This window comes from Pinus tabuliformis, chromosome 5_1, assembly GCF_031772625.1.
Source record: "Pinus tabuliformis cultivar Carrire ecotype Pingquan chromosome 5_1, CPIR1, whole genome shotgun sequence".
In the NCBI taxonomy this organism is placed as follows: Eukaryota; Viridiplantae; Streptophyta; class Pinopsida; order Pinales; family Pinaceae; genus Pinus; species Pinus tabuliformis.
Genome location: NC_142305.1, coordinates 13,058,118 through 13,075,886, shown reverse-complemented (window position 1 = coordinate 13,075,886; position 17,769 = coordinate 13,058,118). Strand labels below are relative to the sequence as shown.

The window sequence follows — 17,769 nt, the reverse complement described above, 5'->3', positions numbered from 1 at the left end:
AGAACAAAATATTTCAATCCCACGATCAACACAAAGCCTTCATTGATTGCAATTATCTTCAATTTCCTTCAAATCTTCAACATCACAACTCCTTCAAGCCACATCTTCACATCAAATAGGTGAACACCCTTGACTATATGTCTTCATCAAATAGCACCATCACAAGTCATCCCTACCTTCTTTGTTTGACTGGTCGCCCTCATCTTCACCTCAGTGCAATTGACCTCAATCATTTCATCTTTGCTCACTTCATTTGGGCACACACAACTTTCATCGTCACACCTTCAACTTCAATCGACATACACTCTCAGTCGCCCAAGCTTATTGCACAATATGCATTCGCTTCTTACACGATTTTCTCACACCCTCAGTCATGGGGCACTCTCGGTCGCCCACACCTTCAGTTATGGCTGACTCGTTCCCATCAAAACTCCTATCCATTGACAATCCCATAATAACTCATCTTGACTTCAACGAAATCTCAATGAAACCACCAAACAACTTCATTTTTTGCTTCCCGTCTAGTCCCTTCATTCATCGAAGCCTCCCCCACTAAAAGCTCACCAAGAACTCCTCCTTGGCCTCAACGAAGTGATTGGTTGATTAAAATACATTTGGTTGAGAAATTTTCTCAACTAAGTGATTGTGTGATTAAGATAGAATTTCTATCTTAAAACAATAATTGATGTATTTATATATGTTTAATGCAATATAAAATATAATTTCTTTTCACACTTGGTTTTTCAAATCACTCCAAATGTGCCTTGACTTCTTCGGAAAAGATTGATCTTTTGTCTTCAAGTGGTATACCCGTGGGTTGCCCAATATGTACTTTTATGTTATTTTTCTAGCTAAACAACTAGAGCAGAAATCATTTTTCCAATGGACTAGTTGCCTCTCACAATGTTATGCCCACTGAGTGCAAGCAAGTCTCCAATACTTACAGCATAAATCAAAGGTTTGCAAAGTCCTCAGCCCTGGCTGAGCATGCGGGGAAGACTATGCATCATGTATGTATAGAGGAGGCTCAAGTCATTGCCAAAGTTGCGCAGTTTCACCATCGTAAGTTTAGAGAGGCCCTGGAGATTGAGAAAAGGCCGAACAATCTTAATAGGGATGATGGCTGGAAGATTAGCAGCTGCTGGGTCCCAGCCTTGTCTTCCTAGCCTCCTCTTTCCCCTTTTTTTAGGTCTTAGGGTTTCTGTCTTCCCCTCCGTAAGTTTCGTTTTTGGCGGATTAGTCCTAGTATTATGGAGTGTTTGATTTATTATTAAGTTATTTCGAGCTAATTATTGTATCCCGTTTATGATACTATTAGGTATTTTATTATTGGATGAGATTTTTATTTTTTTATTTTTTTTGTTTCCACAATTTCAATTAGTTATGCTTTTAACTCTACTATACCTTTAACTATTGTCTAAAAAACCCGTTTAAACCTCATAAGTAATAATGTCTTAATTTTATTGGAATAACAGATTATTGAATAAATATTGATTATTTAATATAAATTATTAATTTAATTATGAGAAGAGATCTAGTTTACCAAATTAAGAAAGTATTATGAATAAATATATGATATAACAATAATATTAGTTATACTACTAGAATAGTAATGATTTAACATGAACACTATTTGTTTGTTGTTAATAATAGTGGAATTATAAATTATTAAGTAAATATAGATTTTTTAATAATCATATATATAACCTATTATTTTAATTTCGAATGACCATTATAGTTCAATAATAAATAATATTGATATATTTTAGAGAAAGTCTAACTTACCATTGGACCATTAAGTAATTATATAAACATACAATTACCTAAGAGTAATAGTAATTTAATACCATTTAAACAATATTAGAATAATAATAATTAATAATGATATATTTAAAATAATATATTATATTTTTATTATTTAAAATAATAATTTAGTATTATTAATTTAACCCTAAATTATTATTTTAAATAATAAATAATAATGATATATTTTAAAGAACAAATAGAGAAAGTCTATCTTACCTTGGACCATTAAATAATTATATAAACTCGAAATTACCTAAGGTAACTAAATTCTAAGAGTAATAGTAATTTAATACCATTTAAATAGTATTTATAGATTATTTGGTAAATATGAACTATTATACGAGATATAATGACCATAATAAATATGGATATTATATTATTATCAAAAGAATTTTAATTTTAGGTATTCATATACATTTATTTACAGGAATGTTAATAATTAAATTAGTGTTGACTAAGATCATTAGGTCAAATTAGCCGTTAGCAATATAGCCGTTGGAATCTCTGCACACTCTATTTAATCAGCTAAGTCGGATTGGTTCTTCAACTTGTCCTGACGATGAACCACACTGGCTGGTTCGAAACGGGTCGACAAAAGATTGGTTATGTGATTTTGCCGAAGACTATCTAAACAATGTCCTTGAGATCTATATTGTTATACTTACCAATATCATTTTGGCAAAAACTATTCTGCAAGGATCGTTGATCTCATTAACTTCCCATAATTTTAACTTATCTGAATAACAAGATTAAAACCAAAATGACTATGTAACCTAATCTCCAACCAGATCTGAATGAATCAAATTGTTAAAATACTATTTAAAACAACAGATATTCACTAAATTCCAACCAAAACAGTTAAAAAAACAATTGAGTTGTTTCATAGTATATCCCATAACTCTCGTATCATGTAAAACTGAAAAAAATCAACACATAATGATAAAAATACGAATAACTGAGTTTTTACTATAACAATGATTAAAAATAGATGGACAAGCTCCAGGTAACATGCCTTTTTAAACACATATGCCACACTTATTTTTGCATTTGTTGAATGAAATGGAAAAGTGCCCATTAGCTTCAACAAAGAATAAATTTAAACCTGGGATCTAATGAGTGAGAGAATTTCAGAGAATCCTCATTATGCTCAGTAAAATGAGATGCCTATACAGCCGAACGGAAGAACAAATTTTTTTACAAATGACACTTAGCAATATTACTGCAACTAATTACGACTCCTCAACTCAATTAGCACCTCTGGCAAGCATCTCCTGGTACTCCAACATAGAAACTTGGCGCTGGAATTTGATCTGTTTATAAAACTTCTCAATAAATTCCTCTGCTTCTCTATCTACTTGCCCTGCTCCCTCTGCAAGCGGCGATGTACTCAACTCCTCCCCTTGGGCCAACTGGTACGTCTCCATACTGCTCACCCCCTCAGGATACTCGATGGTATTCATGTGTTCCAACGAAGAAGCTGCAGCAAAAGTAGGGGAATCATCTGCCTGAGGCTGGATGCATTGAAAGTAGTTCTGAGCAGTAATAAGCCTCTTCTTTGGTGGATTTGCAGGGCTATTGGAGCACGAAAACTCGTACTCATGAAGCCCAAACCCACGAGGAGATACGGTCATGTGGTGTCGATGAAACAGTTGCAAGTTCTTGCCGAAAACCTTAAATCCTCTCTTTCTCAATACCTGCAAATCTTCCTGCAACAATGTCCTGCCTTTCAACAGTCCTCTTCTCATCACGAAAATGGCGATCCTCAACTTATTCCACATTCGCCTCTTCTTTCTCAGAGCACTTGCTCCCTCTTCTAACCCCATCGCTCTTATGAGTTGCTTCACGTCTGTTACAGTTGAGTGGATTAATGTCCAATCGCCCAAGCGTATCAGGGAAGAATTAATGCTCAGAATAGGAATTGAAAGAGTGACCAGGGAAGAATTAATGCTCGGAATAGGAATTGAAAGAGTGTGCTGATCATTAAATTGCCAGGCGAACGAACACAGAGAAGGTTAAATAAGAATGTTCTGAAAACTTATCGACGAAGTTACCTTCGCAACCTTAGCTGTCCGAGCTGTACACGGCGTGCTGCAAAAAGGCAAAACCGAGAGTTTACGCGTAACGACTTCCTTTGCTCGAAGTGGACAACCTGTGTACGGAATGACAACTCCTCTTTATCGAACTTTACACGGTTTTAGAGTGACACGTCATCACTCAAATCGTATTCAAACATTCATTAAAAAGTTTCATCGAACATGACAAGAAGGAATTCAAAATGGACACTTCCTCTCCTTTTCAGGCTGAGAACAAAATTTTATTTTAAGTTTGATGTATAATAACAATACACTATACAATACAATAGTTACTTTATTTAGTTAGTGTTTCTTGCCGTTTAATTTAAATGCGGAAAAATAAAAATTAGCTTACATATTTGAAGAAGGGGTTATGAAGTTAATTTTTTTTCCTTCATCCAAATATAATTGAATAATTTTTTTCAGAATGAGAATAAGTTTTTTTCCTTTAGTGCAAATATAATTGAATTAGAATAAAAAATAATAAAGACATACAACTTTATATTAATGAAAATATATAATTGAAGTGTCAAAAATAATTCATAATTGTATTATATTTTTATTTGTGGATAGTTTTTTATAAACTTCAATATCATATTTTTTTCATTTTATGTTGTAATCAATTTTTATTTACTAAATTATTGTAGAGGAGAATTGAAGGGCATTGTAATCTATTTATCATAATATATCCATTTTTCAATGTACATAAAGATTTATGTATCATTTCTTTTAATTATAATCATGAGATTTATTAACAACAATTAGAATTATTTTATTTACTTTAAATAATAACAATGAAAATGTTCTAGTATTTTTGTGAAATTTGACTACTAAATTATTAGAAAATAAAATTGAAATATGCTATATAATTTATTGGTAAAATTATTATATCAGAAAAAACGATTATATCACAAAAGACGGATTATTTGTGTGCCAAGTGAGAAAGGTTGTGGGATCACCAGGTAATTTGGGTCGGCATTTAGACGAGCCATGCACGTGGTGAGGGAACAATGGTCAAAGATCCAACACCGATATGCTTGGTGGAAACCACAACATTGCGAGTTATTATTGAGTAATTCCACAATTTAATATGAGTGGATGCGGTAAGTTTGTTGTTCTATCGTGCTCTTTAAAATAAAAATAAAAATTCAAAATTATGTTTTAAATAGAAAAATAATGTGGGCTATATTAAAAAAAATGACTATGTTGTAAGGTAATTAGAAATAAAAAAAAAATATGTGAATTATACTTTTCAAAAATATTTCAACAAGAAATTTCTTTAGACTATTTAAAGATCTATGTTAAGTAATTTATGTCAATATCAACTTCATATATATATATAAGTTTTAATGGTTAAAATTTTTATTTGGTCCTAGATGTATTCATTAAAAAATACAATTTAAACAATGAAAAATAATGCATCGTATTTTGCAGTCTAAAAAAGTTTGTACATAGATCTATGCTAGTATAACTTCAGTTGGGATTTATGAACAAGTTCTTTTATTTGTAAGGAACAAAAAGAGAGGCGAACACCTCGATAATAAGCAATAAGCATGTGTACCATAGTTACCAAAATCCAAGCAAAAAAAATAAAAATAAAATTGAGAGTATATATCTTACCAACACTTAAATATATTAATTTTTTTTATTTAATTTATAAATTTAAATGAAGAATCATTATATTCCAAACTTTAATGAAAATATAGAAATTATAGAAGTTAAATTTTTTTCCAAAATAAAAGTTACTTTTTATTTATTTATTTTTATATAAGAGTTATTGATTTGTAACAAATTTGCTATTTTAGAGTATTTTGTAAGGTATGAATTATCTTTTTTTAATTTCAATTTGTCATTTAAATTTAAAAGTTTCTATATAGAAAATATAGTTTTTTAATTTTTTTCTAAAAAAATTATCATCTTTTTTTATTTTTTTCCAACAAGAATTACCAATGGTAATTCTTATAAGAAAAATTATAAAGGCTAATTGATCCTCGCATTAGCTTTGCCTTTCTCTACATTATTTCACTTTTCCATCAAAATTGCCCAATTCCAAACTTGTTTTTCCCTTCCCTATACTATTTCCGCCAAGGCTAGGTCCAAACTTGTATTTTTCCAATGCATTAACTAAGCAAAGTTGGAATTAAAATTTTACCTTTGTCAAATAGATGCTAGGGTGATTCCCACTCAACATTTGAAGGGTAAATTCAATGACCTATACTCAACAGTTGAAGAGTAAGTTCAATGACCTATTACCACCATGGCTACGCATGTCCAAACTTGTATTCTTCTAATGCATCAACCAAGCAGAGTTGGAATTAAAAATTTACCTGTCAAATAGATAATAGATACCAAGGTGATTCCTATTCAAGAGTTGAAAGGTAAGTTCCTAGGTCATTGAGGTAACGATAAGTTTTATTTTTTTAACAAAATAAATAAAAAGAAAGGCTATCAATATTTTTCAATTTACATACATACAACACCATCTTCTGAATTTATAAAATGTATTTGAACAATGTATTACTTGTACTTGTTGAAATGACACGTGGTGGGATTCATATGCCATTGAAATTGTTGCATAGTTCATTTCTTTCCAAATTACCTCTGTCAAATAGATGCCCTGACAATTCCTCTAGGCTCTTGTACTGTATGTGTTCATGTTGAGGCACAAAGCACATTCATGTTAAGGCACAAAGCACAGTGAATGTTGGAAACAGTGCACTCGAGCAGGTGGTTTTGATAAAAATATAGCATCGTACTGAATTAGAATTCTTGGAATTAATCACTATACTGAGTTGAAAATATAGCACCATACCGCCAAAAAGTCGCACTAAAGACAATTCCAATTAAAATTCTCTGAATTAATCACTGTACTGAACCGAATCAGCGAATTTACGTATTTTTTTTGCCAGTACCACCGAACTTGGTAACTATGGTGTGTATTGTTAACTGGTGCACTTCTGAGGAATGTTGGATTTTCAGATATGCAATATACAAGCAGTGTACTTTGAATCCAGTGATATGAAAAACAAGAAAAACAACTTGTGATTATCAATTTTGTTTACATCGCCATACATAGATGAAGCTTACAGGAAAACGATGACTTAAGTTGGGCCCGACCACCTGAACTTGTGGACTTGGGCCGTCGGTTACTCGAAACTCAGAAAAATCAGTTGTGAGGAATACTACCTGCACATGTTTACAAATAGTTGTTTTTATAGAATACAAAAGCTTATTTAATAAAATCATTATGACGATACACTACATTAATGTTTACAAATAATTGATTTGAATCCAAGAGAGTATGAAGATGCACTGCATTACTGTAAATGGCAACGAAAAACATCGTTGCGGAATAAGACACCAGGTGCATTAACCAATCAAAACGTAAATAAATTTATTTCATAAATTAAAAAATATTTTTTTTTCCTATAATATTTATTTTGGAAATTGTCCATTTAAGTTTTGGTCAACCATGGATTAATTAAAGGGTTAACACATATTGAATGTGTTATATCTTGCCATTGGTGGGAATATAATGAATATGTGTGTAGCAGTAATGGGGGTTAGATGAGCGGACATGAGGGTTTTGCAGTCTAGGGTTTCGTCGAAGGAAGGATAGAGGGGGTGCCGAACGCTGTAGCAGCGTACAAGGGAAGAACACGGGCAAGAGGAGCAGAGTACAGAAACTAGATTAGGAAAAGTTGAAAAACCAGAAGCCTTGGGGGTAAAAAAGAATTTCAAGAACTGAAGGAAAAGCAATGGAAACGGCGCAGGGGAGGGGAGAGATCCCCTCCTACAAAGCAGTGACAACAGGGGAAGCGCGGAAGGAACGGTAGAGGGAAGAAGATAAAACAGGCAAACAAGAGACTTCAGCAACAGGATCGAAAAGGAAAACGTGTTCAACAAGCAAATGTCTGCCGAGGGCAACGAATAAACCCAAGTTCGTAATACCTAATAACAGATTAGAGGAATATAGAAGTTATATGAAGGATTATGCTTTGATATGTAAATTTGTAGGGTTCTGGCCAGCAGAGAGAGATCTTTTCAGATGGATCCAACAAAGGTGGAAACCAAAAGGACATGTGGAAATAAAGTTGGGGGCGAAGGGCTTTTTTATAGTAATATTCTCAAATCTAGAGGACAAGGGAAGGATCTTTGAGGGAGGACCTTACTTCATGAACAATGATGGATTATTTATGAGACCTTGGGTAGACTGTTACAACCCAAAAAAAGAAAAATGCTACAAGTCCCAATATGGATCAGACTCTTTGGTTTACCAATAGAATTCTGGGACCCAGAAATCCTTGAGGGTATAGGGAACGCAGTAGGATCTTTTGTGAAAGTGGCAAAATCGACGAAGAGGGGAAGATATACAACATACGCAAGAATCTGTGTGTATATGAATATAACAGAGCCACTTCCAGACACAATAGAGTTGGAATACCATGACGAGATCTGGCACCAACCAATTGATTATGAACATATCCCTTTTCACTGCAGAAGATGCCATGAGTACAGAAACCTATACCAAGAATGCCCTATCACGTTATCAGAAAAGGAAAAGGAAGCAGATAATGAAAGGAGAAACACGGCGAAGGAATCAGGACAGGAGGATGAGAACTTCAGAGAAGTGCAGAGAAAGAAAAAAGGAGGGAACAACAAGACACAGTCGGACAAACAAAAAGGAATCAATACTATAGAATCCCAAAACAAATTCCAAGTCTTACAGGAAGAAGAAGTGGAAGCAGAGGAGAAAGAAGATGAGGAAATAGAAGGAATGGAGGTCATAAAGGAGAATGCAGATAAAGGGGTAGATCAAGTAGATAAAGGTCAAGAGGTAACAGAGGAACCAATAGAAAACCAAGAGGATCAACGAAGAATGGAAATAGATCCACAGAAAACAAAAGGCGAGGAAGAAGAACAAGTAATGAGGAAGCTTCTGCAGGAATGGAAGACGCTCGATGAAAGATTTATTCCAGAGGAACAGAAGCAGATGTATAAAGAAGCCTTTCAAAGATACAAAGAGAAAAAAGGAATAACTGAAGACAGAAGAATTGGGAAGATGGAGATGCAGGAAACCCAAAATATAGGAATGAGCAGTACTGGCAAAGGAGGGAGAAAAAGAGGTAGAAGAACACTGAGTGAAACAATTCAAGAAGTGGGAGAAATGTTGGTGAATTCAGGAAGAGTTATACCTCTTTCAGAGGTATTTCAATCCCCCCCAAAACTATTAAGATGATCATCACAAGCCGGAACATAAGAGGCCTCAACAGTAGAGGCAAGCAAAGGTATTTAAACGACAGACTGAAAAAAGATAAGCCTAGCATAATGATAGTACAAGAAACAAAAATAAGTACAGAGAAAATGAGAGATATCTTGAATAGAAACAAGAATAGATACAAAATGATGGGGCAGGATGCGATTGGGAGTGCGGGAGGTTTGGTGATAATTTGGACCCCAGAAGAAATACAAATGGACAATTGGATAAGTTTCCCAAGAATCCTAACAGGAACTACAAAGATTATAGGAACAGCAGAGGAGGTTATTTTAACAGGTGTTTATGGACCTCATTCCCAAAGAGAACGGAAAAATTTTCTGCAAAATCTAAAAGCAATGAGGACTCTAATCCCTGAAAAACTGTGGATAGTAGGAGGGGATTTCAATCTGATTAGAAGCTTAGAGGAGAAAAGAGGAGGCCTAAGAAGAATGGATACAGCCATGGAACAGTTTGAAGTTATGATAAGGGAGCAGGGACTGATTGATATTCAAACTATAAATGGAAATCATACTTGGAACAACCGAAGAGGGGGAGCTAACCAAATTGCATCACGACTTGACAGATTCTTAATTTCTGAACAAATCATGATGAAAGATGTTTTCATAGAAGCCACAATTCTACCGGTTGCAGGATCTGATCACTGGCCGATTAAGATGGAAATAGATCTCAAACAAAGACCTAATAACAAACCATTTAGATTTGAAGCATTTTGGCTCAGAAACGAGGGGTTGATAGAGAAACTTGAAGAATGGTGGAAGAAGAGCGAAAAAAAGGGAAAAAATAAAATGCACACCTTCCAACTCAAATTAAAAGAGTTGAGAGGCAAAATAAAAAAGTGGAACAAAGAAGAATTTGGAAATATACTGAAGGAGAAACAACACCTAGAGCAAAGAATGAATGAGCTGCAACAGATGGATATATTAGAAGGTTTATAGGAAGATAGAATAAAGGAAGAAGGAATTATAATAAATCAACTAGAACATCCTCCCGAACATAATATCCCCAGAACAAACTGGGTTCGTAGAAGGAAGACAGATTTTGGATGGATTATTGGTGGCCCAGGAAGTAATCCACACCTTAAAGGTGAAAAAGGAAAAAGGAATGCTGATTAAATTAGATCTGTCAAAAGCCTATGATAGATTAAATTGGAGATATTTAGAAGCCATCCTTCAAGCCTTTGGATTCTGTGATAGATGGGTGAAATGGGTCTTAAGTATGATCTCCACGCCAAATTTTTCCATCCTACTAAATGGAGCCCCATCTACTACTTTTAATGCTTCAAGAGGCCTTCGACAGGGTGATCCCTTATCCCCCTTTCTCTTCATAATAGCAGCAGAAGGATTAGGCAGATATTTCAAAAAAGAATTAAGAAAAAGAAAAATCCAAGGTCTAAGGTTATGGGGCAATCACACAATAGTCACCCACCAACAGTTCGTGGACGATATCATGATATACTGTAAAGTATCCTTGAAAGAGGTGAGACAGATAAGGAGAATTTTAGAGGTGTTTATGAAAGGTTTAGGTATGGAGATAAATAATGAAAAATCAAGAACGTTCTTTTTTAATACAGTGGAACCCATCAAAAATCACTTAACCAGAACCCTGGGTTATAGAAAAGGGGAGCTCCCAACAAAGTATTTAGGAACCATGCTGGACTCATAATCCCTAAAAATAGGAAACTAGAGATCCATATTAGAAAAGATCATGAAAAGACTAGAAAATTGGTCTTTCCGCACCCTAAATCTTGCTGCAAGAGTTGTACTGCTCAAATCAACCATACAGGCGATCCCAATATATCCACTATCAGTAATGGCAGCACCAAAAGGGATATGCAACAAGCTGATAGAGATTTATAGAAAATTCCTATGGGGAGGGCCTAAGCAACAAAAGAAATGGGCACTTTGCTCCTGGGATAGCCTAACGGAACCAAAAGAAAAAGGCGGATTAGGTCTAAGGGACCCGTCTGTACTAAATCAAGTTCTAGCAGCAAAACTAAGATGGAGATGGATGCAAGGAGGAAAGGACCTTTGGAAAGAAATATGGACAACAAAATATAATATGCCATCAACACCTGAAGAAATATTAAGGAAACAAGAAATACCAAGAGGATCAACTATATGGGAACTGGCCAATCAAAACAAAGAAATAGTAGATGGAAATATATTTTGGGAAATCAAAGGGGGCCAGACAGCGAGATTTTGGGAAGAAGCGTGGCAACAAAGGGAAAAAATGGTGAATCTACAGGGAATGCGGGATATTTACAGAACAGGGATAGACAAAGGACTCATCTCGGTCAAAGATTATTGGATAGAAGGAAGAGAAAATGAAGAATGGAGAGAATGGAAAAAAATAGAAGATTGGAACAGGAATTCAACGGAGGACCAAAAAATCTTGTTTAGTAAGGAATTAGAATCCAGGAAAATAAAAATCAGAGGAGGTAATGATATCCTACGATGGGGAAAAGAAACTAAAGGAACTTTCACTATTAAGGAAGCATATAATACAAAAGTCCAGCAAGAATAGAGGGAAGAGGAGCAGAAATGGAGAAAACTTTGGAAAAATAAATGGTGGTTGAAGATAAAGATGTTCGTGTGGTTGGTAGGAAGGAAACATATACTAACCTGGGACCAAATCCAAAAAAGAGGATTTTCAGGCCCATCAAGATGCTATCTCTGCAACCAAGATGGAGAAGACCAGGAAAATTTACTAAATGGTTGCAGAGTAGCACAATACCAATGGGATAAGACTAGAGATCTCTTTTCAAAAACTGAACGAAATCCACAAGATATCATACAAACTCTGTGTAATTGGGGAGAAGGAAAATTTAAAAGCTCGGTGGTGAGAAGAGCCTGGGACATGGTGGCAGGATTCAGCGTGTGGAATATTTGGAAAGAAATAAATGGAAGAATTTTCCAAAAGAAAATATCAAATCCGGAAGAAGTTTGGCAAAGGACCCAGAGACAAATCAGAGAATCAATTCTTGCAGAAGTATGGACAGAGGAAGATTGGAAAACCTCTGAAGAAGAAGCAAAAATCCTAAGAAGGTTGAACTTGGAACAAGGGATGGTCTTTCAACAAAAAACAAAGCAACAACAACCTATTGTTACCCAAAGTCTCGCAGTCTTCTGAAGGCCACAGGAAGGGTTTATCAAGCTCAACTTCGACGGAGCGGCAAAGGGGAATCCAGGTCCAGCAGGATACAGAGGAATTTTTAGAGACAGTCAAGGAAATACAGAATGGATTTATGCAGAACATGGAGGAACTATGAGTAATAATGAAGCGGAATTCATGGCAGCTTACCAGGGCCTCAAAATTGCGATAAGAAATGGATATAGAAAGGTAGAGATCGAAGGTGACTCATCCTTGGTTATAAGCACCATAAAAAAACTAATACAAGGGAAACAGTGGGAGCAGGTAGCCAAAAGCTGGAGAACGGCGAGCCTGGTCCAAGAAATTGAAGAAATACTGAAAGGTATAGAATACAAGACCACCTCTCACGTTAAACGAGAAGGAAATAAACTTGTAGATTTCCTGGCCAATTGGGGAAGCAAGGAATTAATAGGGAAAGTGGATGATAGTTGGATAAACCAAATGGAGATGACAAGATGGGAAAGTTTAAGACAACTCATAGAACACGATACCCATGAAACAATATAATTGTAATCAAAAAACCATGGAGCTCTTGAGCAGGATGATAAGGCAGGAGCAATCGACAGCAAAGATAGGACAGAAGGACGGCGGCCACATTCCCCTGACCACAGTAATTAATGATAATTCAGAGTAGCAGGTACGGAAATCAAATCAAGACTCAGGAAACATCGCAAAGAGTATCATGCAAGTAATAAGGGAGAAAGGAAATGGAGGACAGATGCATCATATACAGAAAGGTGGCGATAAAACTATAAGACGGAACAAGAGAAGGATGACAGACAGCAAGACGTTGAAGAAGGTGGCAAGGAAAGGAGAGACCTGGTAGAGGAATAAAACCAACGACTTAAGCGAGTTAAGATGGCAGCGAGGTGGGATAAAGAAGTTCAGTCAGAGCAGGAAGATTACAGAGACAAACAATTCGATCGGAGCAGAATCAAAATCGAGGTCGAAAGCTCAGAAGACATGGAGATTAACCAGGATGAGGGTTTCCTGAGGGGGACCTTTGAAATAGGACAGAGCAGTAAAAATGTTAATCGAGGCAAAATAGGCGGAAGAGGGAGAGGACGCGGACAAAGAGGTAAGGGCCGACCTCGGCAAGAAAATAATGGAGAGGAGGGAAACCCGACATGGGAAAAACAAAAAAGGGGGAGGAAATCTATTCGTAGGACGGCTCATGAGGCAGAGAAGGCTTACAAGCAAGAAACAAATGAAGACATTCGAAAAATCATAGACGTCATGGAAAACAAAGTCCTGGAAGAACCGTCAGACCCTGAGATGGAAGAGTGGAAATCTCAGATGCCAGATCCAGGCAATACCAGGGGTAGACTAACCCTATACCGTCAAGCTCTCCACATTTACTAGGTCCTGAAGCATCTTTTGGCCAAGGCAATGGAACAGGTCGCTGTAGAAATGGTGGAGATGGCCCAGGAATCGCAGGCAGCAAGAAAGGAGATGGCTAATGTCGAAGTTATAATGCGTCAACAGAATGAGCAGATCAAGGAGATACAGGGGATGCTGAAGGAACTGATAAAAACCAAGGACAATAACGAAACCAAAAAGGGAAGCGCGGAGGCTTGAGAGGCTAGTTAACTCTCTCTTTTTGATTTTTGTTGCTACAGATCTGTTTTGGGAATTTGATTGCATGTTACAACAATCAGTAGTGAAGATAGGTCTTTGAGTAGATATTAGAAAAAACAGTCTCCGAAAACAATCTGATTATGAAGGTTTAATGTCTTGTAAGTTTTTTCTGACAATATGATAAAAGAAAAATAGTACTGAATGCATGATGAAGAGGAACCAACAGATCTGGTTTCCCATATGGGCAGATTGAGGTTCCTTAGTATGTAATTTTCAGTTTTCTGTAGATAATAGAAATTCCTTAGCTTACAAAAAAAAAAAAAAAAATGAATATGTGTGTAGCATCATCAACATCAGATGCAAATTGCACTTTTCCACATTTATACGGGTGCTAATTAGTATGGTGTTTACAGGATGTTAATATATTAATATTCATTTGGCATGTTGCACTTGTAAATGGGTTGAATAGTTGGTAATTGGATGAGTTGTTGTTATGTGTAATAGGTTTATTTGGTTAATTAATGTATGGAGTTGATTTGTTGTTTACTATTGTCATGACAATATTTGTTCAATGTATGGTTTTATTTATGATTGAGTTAGTTGAGTAATTTCATCATCTAAGTTGGTTTATGGGAATAATATGTGCAAGTTGGAGAACATGAAATGAAAGATATCTTTATTGTAGTAGACCAAAAAATTTAACAGTACCAATTTACTTCAAATTTATATTGAAAGAACTAGAAAAAATGATTTTATATATAGGTTCACCTACATTTTTCTTGTATCCACAAATGTCAGGTGTCAGTCCATGGAATGACTAGCTATCACCTTGGTCCCTTTATGTTATGTCACCATTGTGATATGGTAGAGTTTGATTGGCTCATGCACTTGATAAGTAACTTTCACTGACATTACCATGGTGATGTGGCATTTTACAAACCTGCCACATCTATTTAATTATATTAATCTAGAAGTTATGGTGTCATGTGGTCTTATATTATCAATCCTTGTCAACATCACCTATCTTGGATCTATGCCACTTGGAAAGATATTGTTCCTTTGTGTAGATTTCATTTTTAACATTTTTCCTTTGTGTTAGTCATCATAATACACCCAACACTCCTCAAGCCAAAAACATTATATGCTCTAGGTTTGGCTTGTCATCTAGTCTACAGTGAAAGTTATGATTCTTGTAACACAAGGGCTTGGACCTACCTATTTAGGTTGGACTTGAAGACCTTATCAGATATTGTAAGTTATAATCATCAAGTCTGATGAGCCTCGATATTGCAGCAAGAATGCTGCAACTCCCAAGGCTACCGACTTTAATTATCAACCCAAGGTTTGTACAAACTTAAGAGGTATAAGCACTATATGTGCAGTATACAATGTGTCCTTCCTTTTTTGTCATGAGAGAAAATAAATTCTTTCTATTTGCATAGATGAAAAACTGAATTTAAAAATTCTTGTAAAGTAACATGAAATCCTCTATCTACTTATTAACACACTTTGCTTGCAAAAGAACCCTATTTTAACCCTATTTGTCACATGTGATGTTTTAACTAATCTAAGCATGAAATCAGATCTAGAGACTACTAACTGATGTGTGCATGTGTAAATATAAAAGAACTCATTTTTAATCATTTTTCTTTATAAATGCAAATGTTAATCATTCATTGTTCTTTGGCAAGGAAGACAGATGTGGAGCAAGAGGGGTACAATGATTTTGATGGCTTGGAGGTCAAGTAGGGGTGTAATCCTAGCTTCAATGATGATTTTCCTCAATTCGGGCTAAAAACAGGCTGTTACAGGATTTCCTAAAGGATGTATTAGTTCTCCTATAGGATCCCCCAATTTACTATAGGATGATATAGATTTACTATATGAAATTACAATTCATCAAGTGACCAAGAAAATCAAATCCAAATTGGATGGGAATTCTTTTTTTATTGACTAAGATGTCTTAGGTCCCCATTCCAAGTGGAATCACTCAAAAATACCTCTGTTAACCCATGCTAAAAAATAGCACAAAATTACTAGTCAAAAATCTAGAAATTCAAGAACTAGTGAGCTAGTAAATCTATAAAATGCCTAGCCTAATCAAGTGAAAATGCAGTGGGGTAATTTTTTTTATGAACTAGAATTTTTTTTGATCTAATGCAAGTGGAACCAACGCAATTGAAGCTCGTTAGCATTGCTCTAAAATATAGCAGAAATTTATTGTTCTTTGCCACAAAGGAGTTCCAGAAATCTAGATTAGGGAATAAGAAAGCTAATCCAAGTAGCCTAATGATTACTATGAACTTCCAAAGCTCTTCCAAGGATGAAATGATGCTTTTGATCCTGCAAAAGAACTTACATAAACCATTTAACTCGATCCTACAACAAGAAATTATTAATACTAAATGCAGAAATAGAAAGAAAAAAACAAGAGATGCATGTGAATAAGAAGTTAAAAGAAGGAAAGAAAATGATACAAAAGGGCTCTGAGGCTCTTGGGATGGTCAAGCCCAAGGAAACTAAGAGACCTATGGAGGAGAACAAAATTTAGAAGATGAACATGACACCAATCTTCATTATTTTCATCAATACAATTACATCCCTGCAAGAAAATGCAATGGAACTATAGAAATACGAGTTCTCTCCACAAGAACACTAATGACAATCTATCCCTAGAGGCAAATTCAACTTGGTACTTATAAAAAATGATTAAGAATCATTCCCCATGAAAGTAGGAGGCTTTCCCCACCAAAATCCCTTGATTAGTGGATCTGGTTCCCAATGCTAGGAATCTGCATTAAATGGCAGGGAAGACATTCCTAGATTTTCTCAATCATTGGAGTTCCACAATCTGTTCCATAATTCCATAATATCTTGTTGATTTATTATTTAATAGTGATCCTCCTGTAATAGGGAGAAAGTCCCTAAATTATCTCCTCCTCCAAATCTTCATAATCAACCAAATATTCTCATAATATTCCACAAAAATAAATTATATTAGGCACAAATATGCAATTATTCATAAACATTCCTAATGAATATATTAAAGTTAAAAATACATTATCTATTGCAAAAAGAGAGGTTTAATATGTTGAAGGATGGTCATATGCCTTAATTTATGTTTAATTTAGAGGCATGGGCCTTAATTTATGTTTAATTTAGAGGCCCATCAAAGTCCAAGTAAGACTGATATGAAATGCAGAAAATTAGATCGTTCTTTCTCTCCTTGGAAAGAATAGTTAAATGATGCTTCATGCAACTTTGTTAATCAGTTTTTCATTATGGATGATTTCATCACATGTGAAATTAACTGTAAATAACTTTAAACAAAAGTTACGCAATCAACAAGATAGAAACATCGATGTTGATGACGGAGTTCACCCCGCCTGGGCTACGTCTCTGAGCCCTGTGAAAATGGCTAGGCCGCTCGTATTTCAGTGAATAAGAGGTATGTTACATTTGCTGCCACAATTGCGGCTATTTCCCTAGAATGGAAATGCTCTTGGACAGAGAGCTCTCGCAACTTCACATGGACATTCTACCAGTGAATTTTTCAATTACAACAAAACAAAAGAGTCTTAAATTGCAGACTCAAACCTCTACTAAAAATGAGAATATATCAACAACAATGAGAATACAAATCAAACCTCCCTCAACTTGACATAGGATTCAGATTGTCTTTGTACTGAAATCTGGAATTTTGGCTGCTTCATTCACCAAAAGGACCCTGTCAGTGTCTCCGGAGCACCTTAAAACCCCTGGCTAGGCTTTTGAATCACTCCATTTGGTTTCCGTATGACTTTGGAAAGCCCAAAAAGGAATGGATCATAACTTTAAGGTTCTCAATGCCTTGATCTGGCACAATGGTTCTCTACCTTCTGCGCA

The 17,769-nt window shown here is 35.3% G+C and overlaps 1 protein-coding gene across 1 annotated transcript; it reads right to left on the bottom strand.

Moving 5' to 3' along the window:
- Positions 1–3,050: 3,050 nt before the first annotated feature.
- Positions 3,051–3,629, bottom strand: LOC149163296 (uncharacterized). Its single transcript, XM_089429059.1, has one exon. The coding sequence runs from the start codon at positions 3,627–3,629 to the stop codon at positions 3,051–3,053; it is 579 nt and encodes a 192-aa protein (XP_089285185.1).
- Between the last annotated feature and the right edge of the window lie 14,140 nt (positions 3,630–17,769).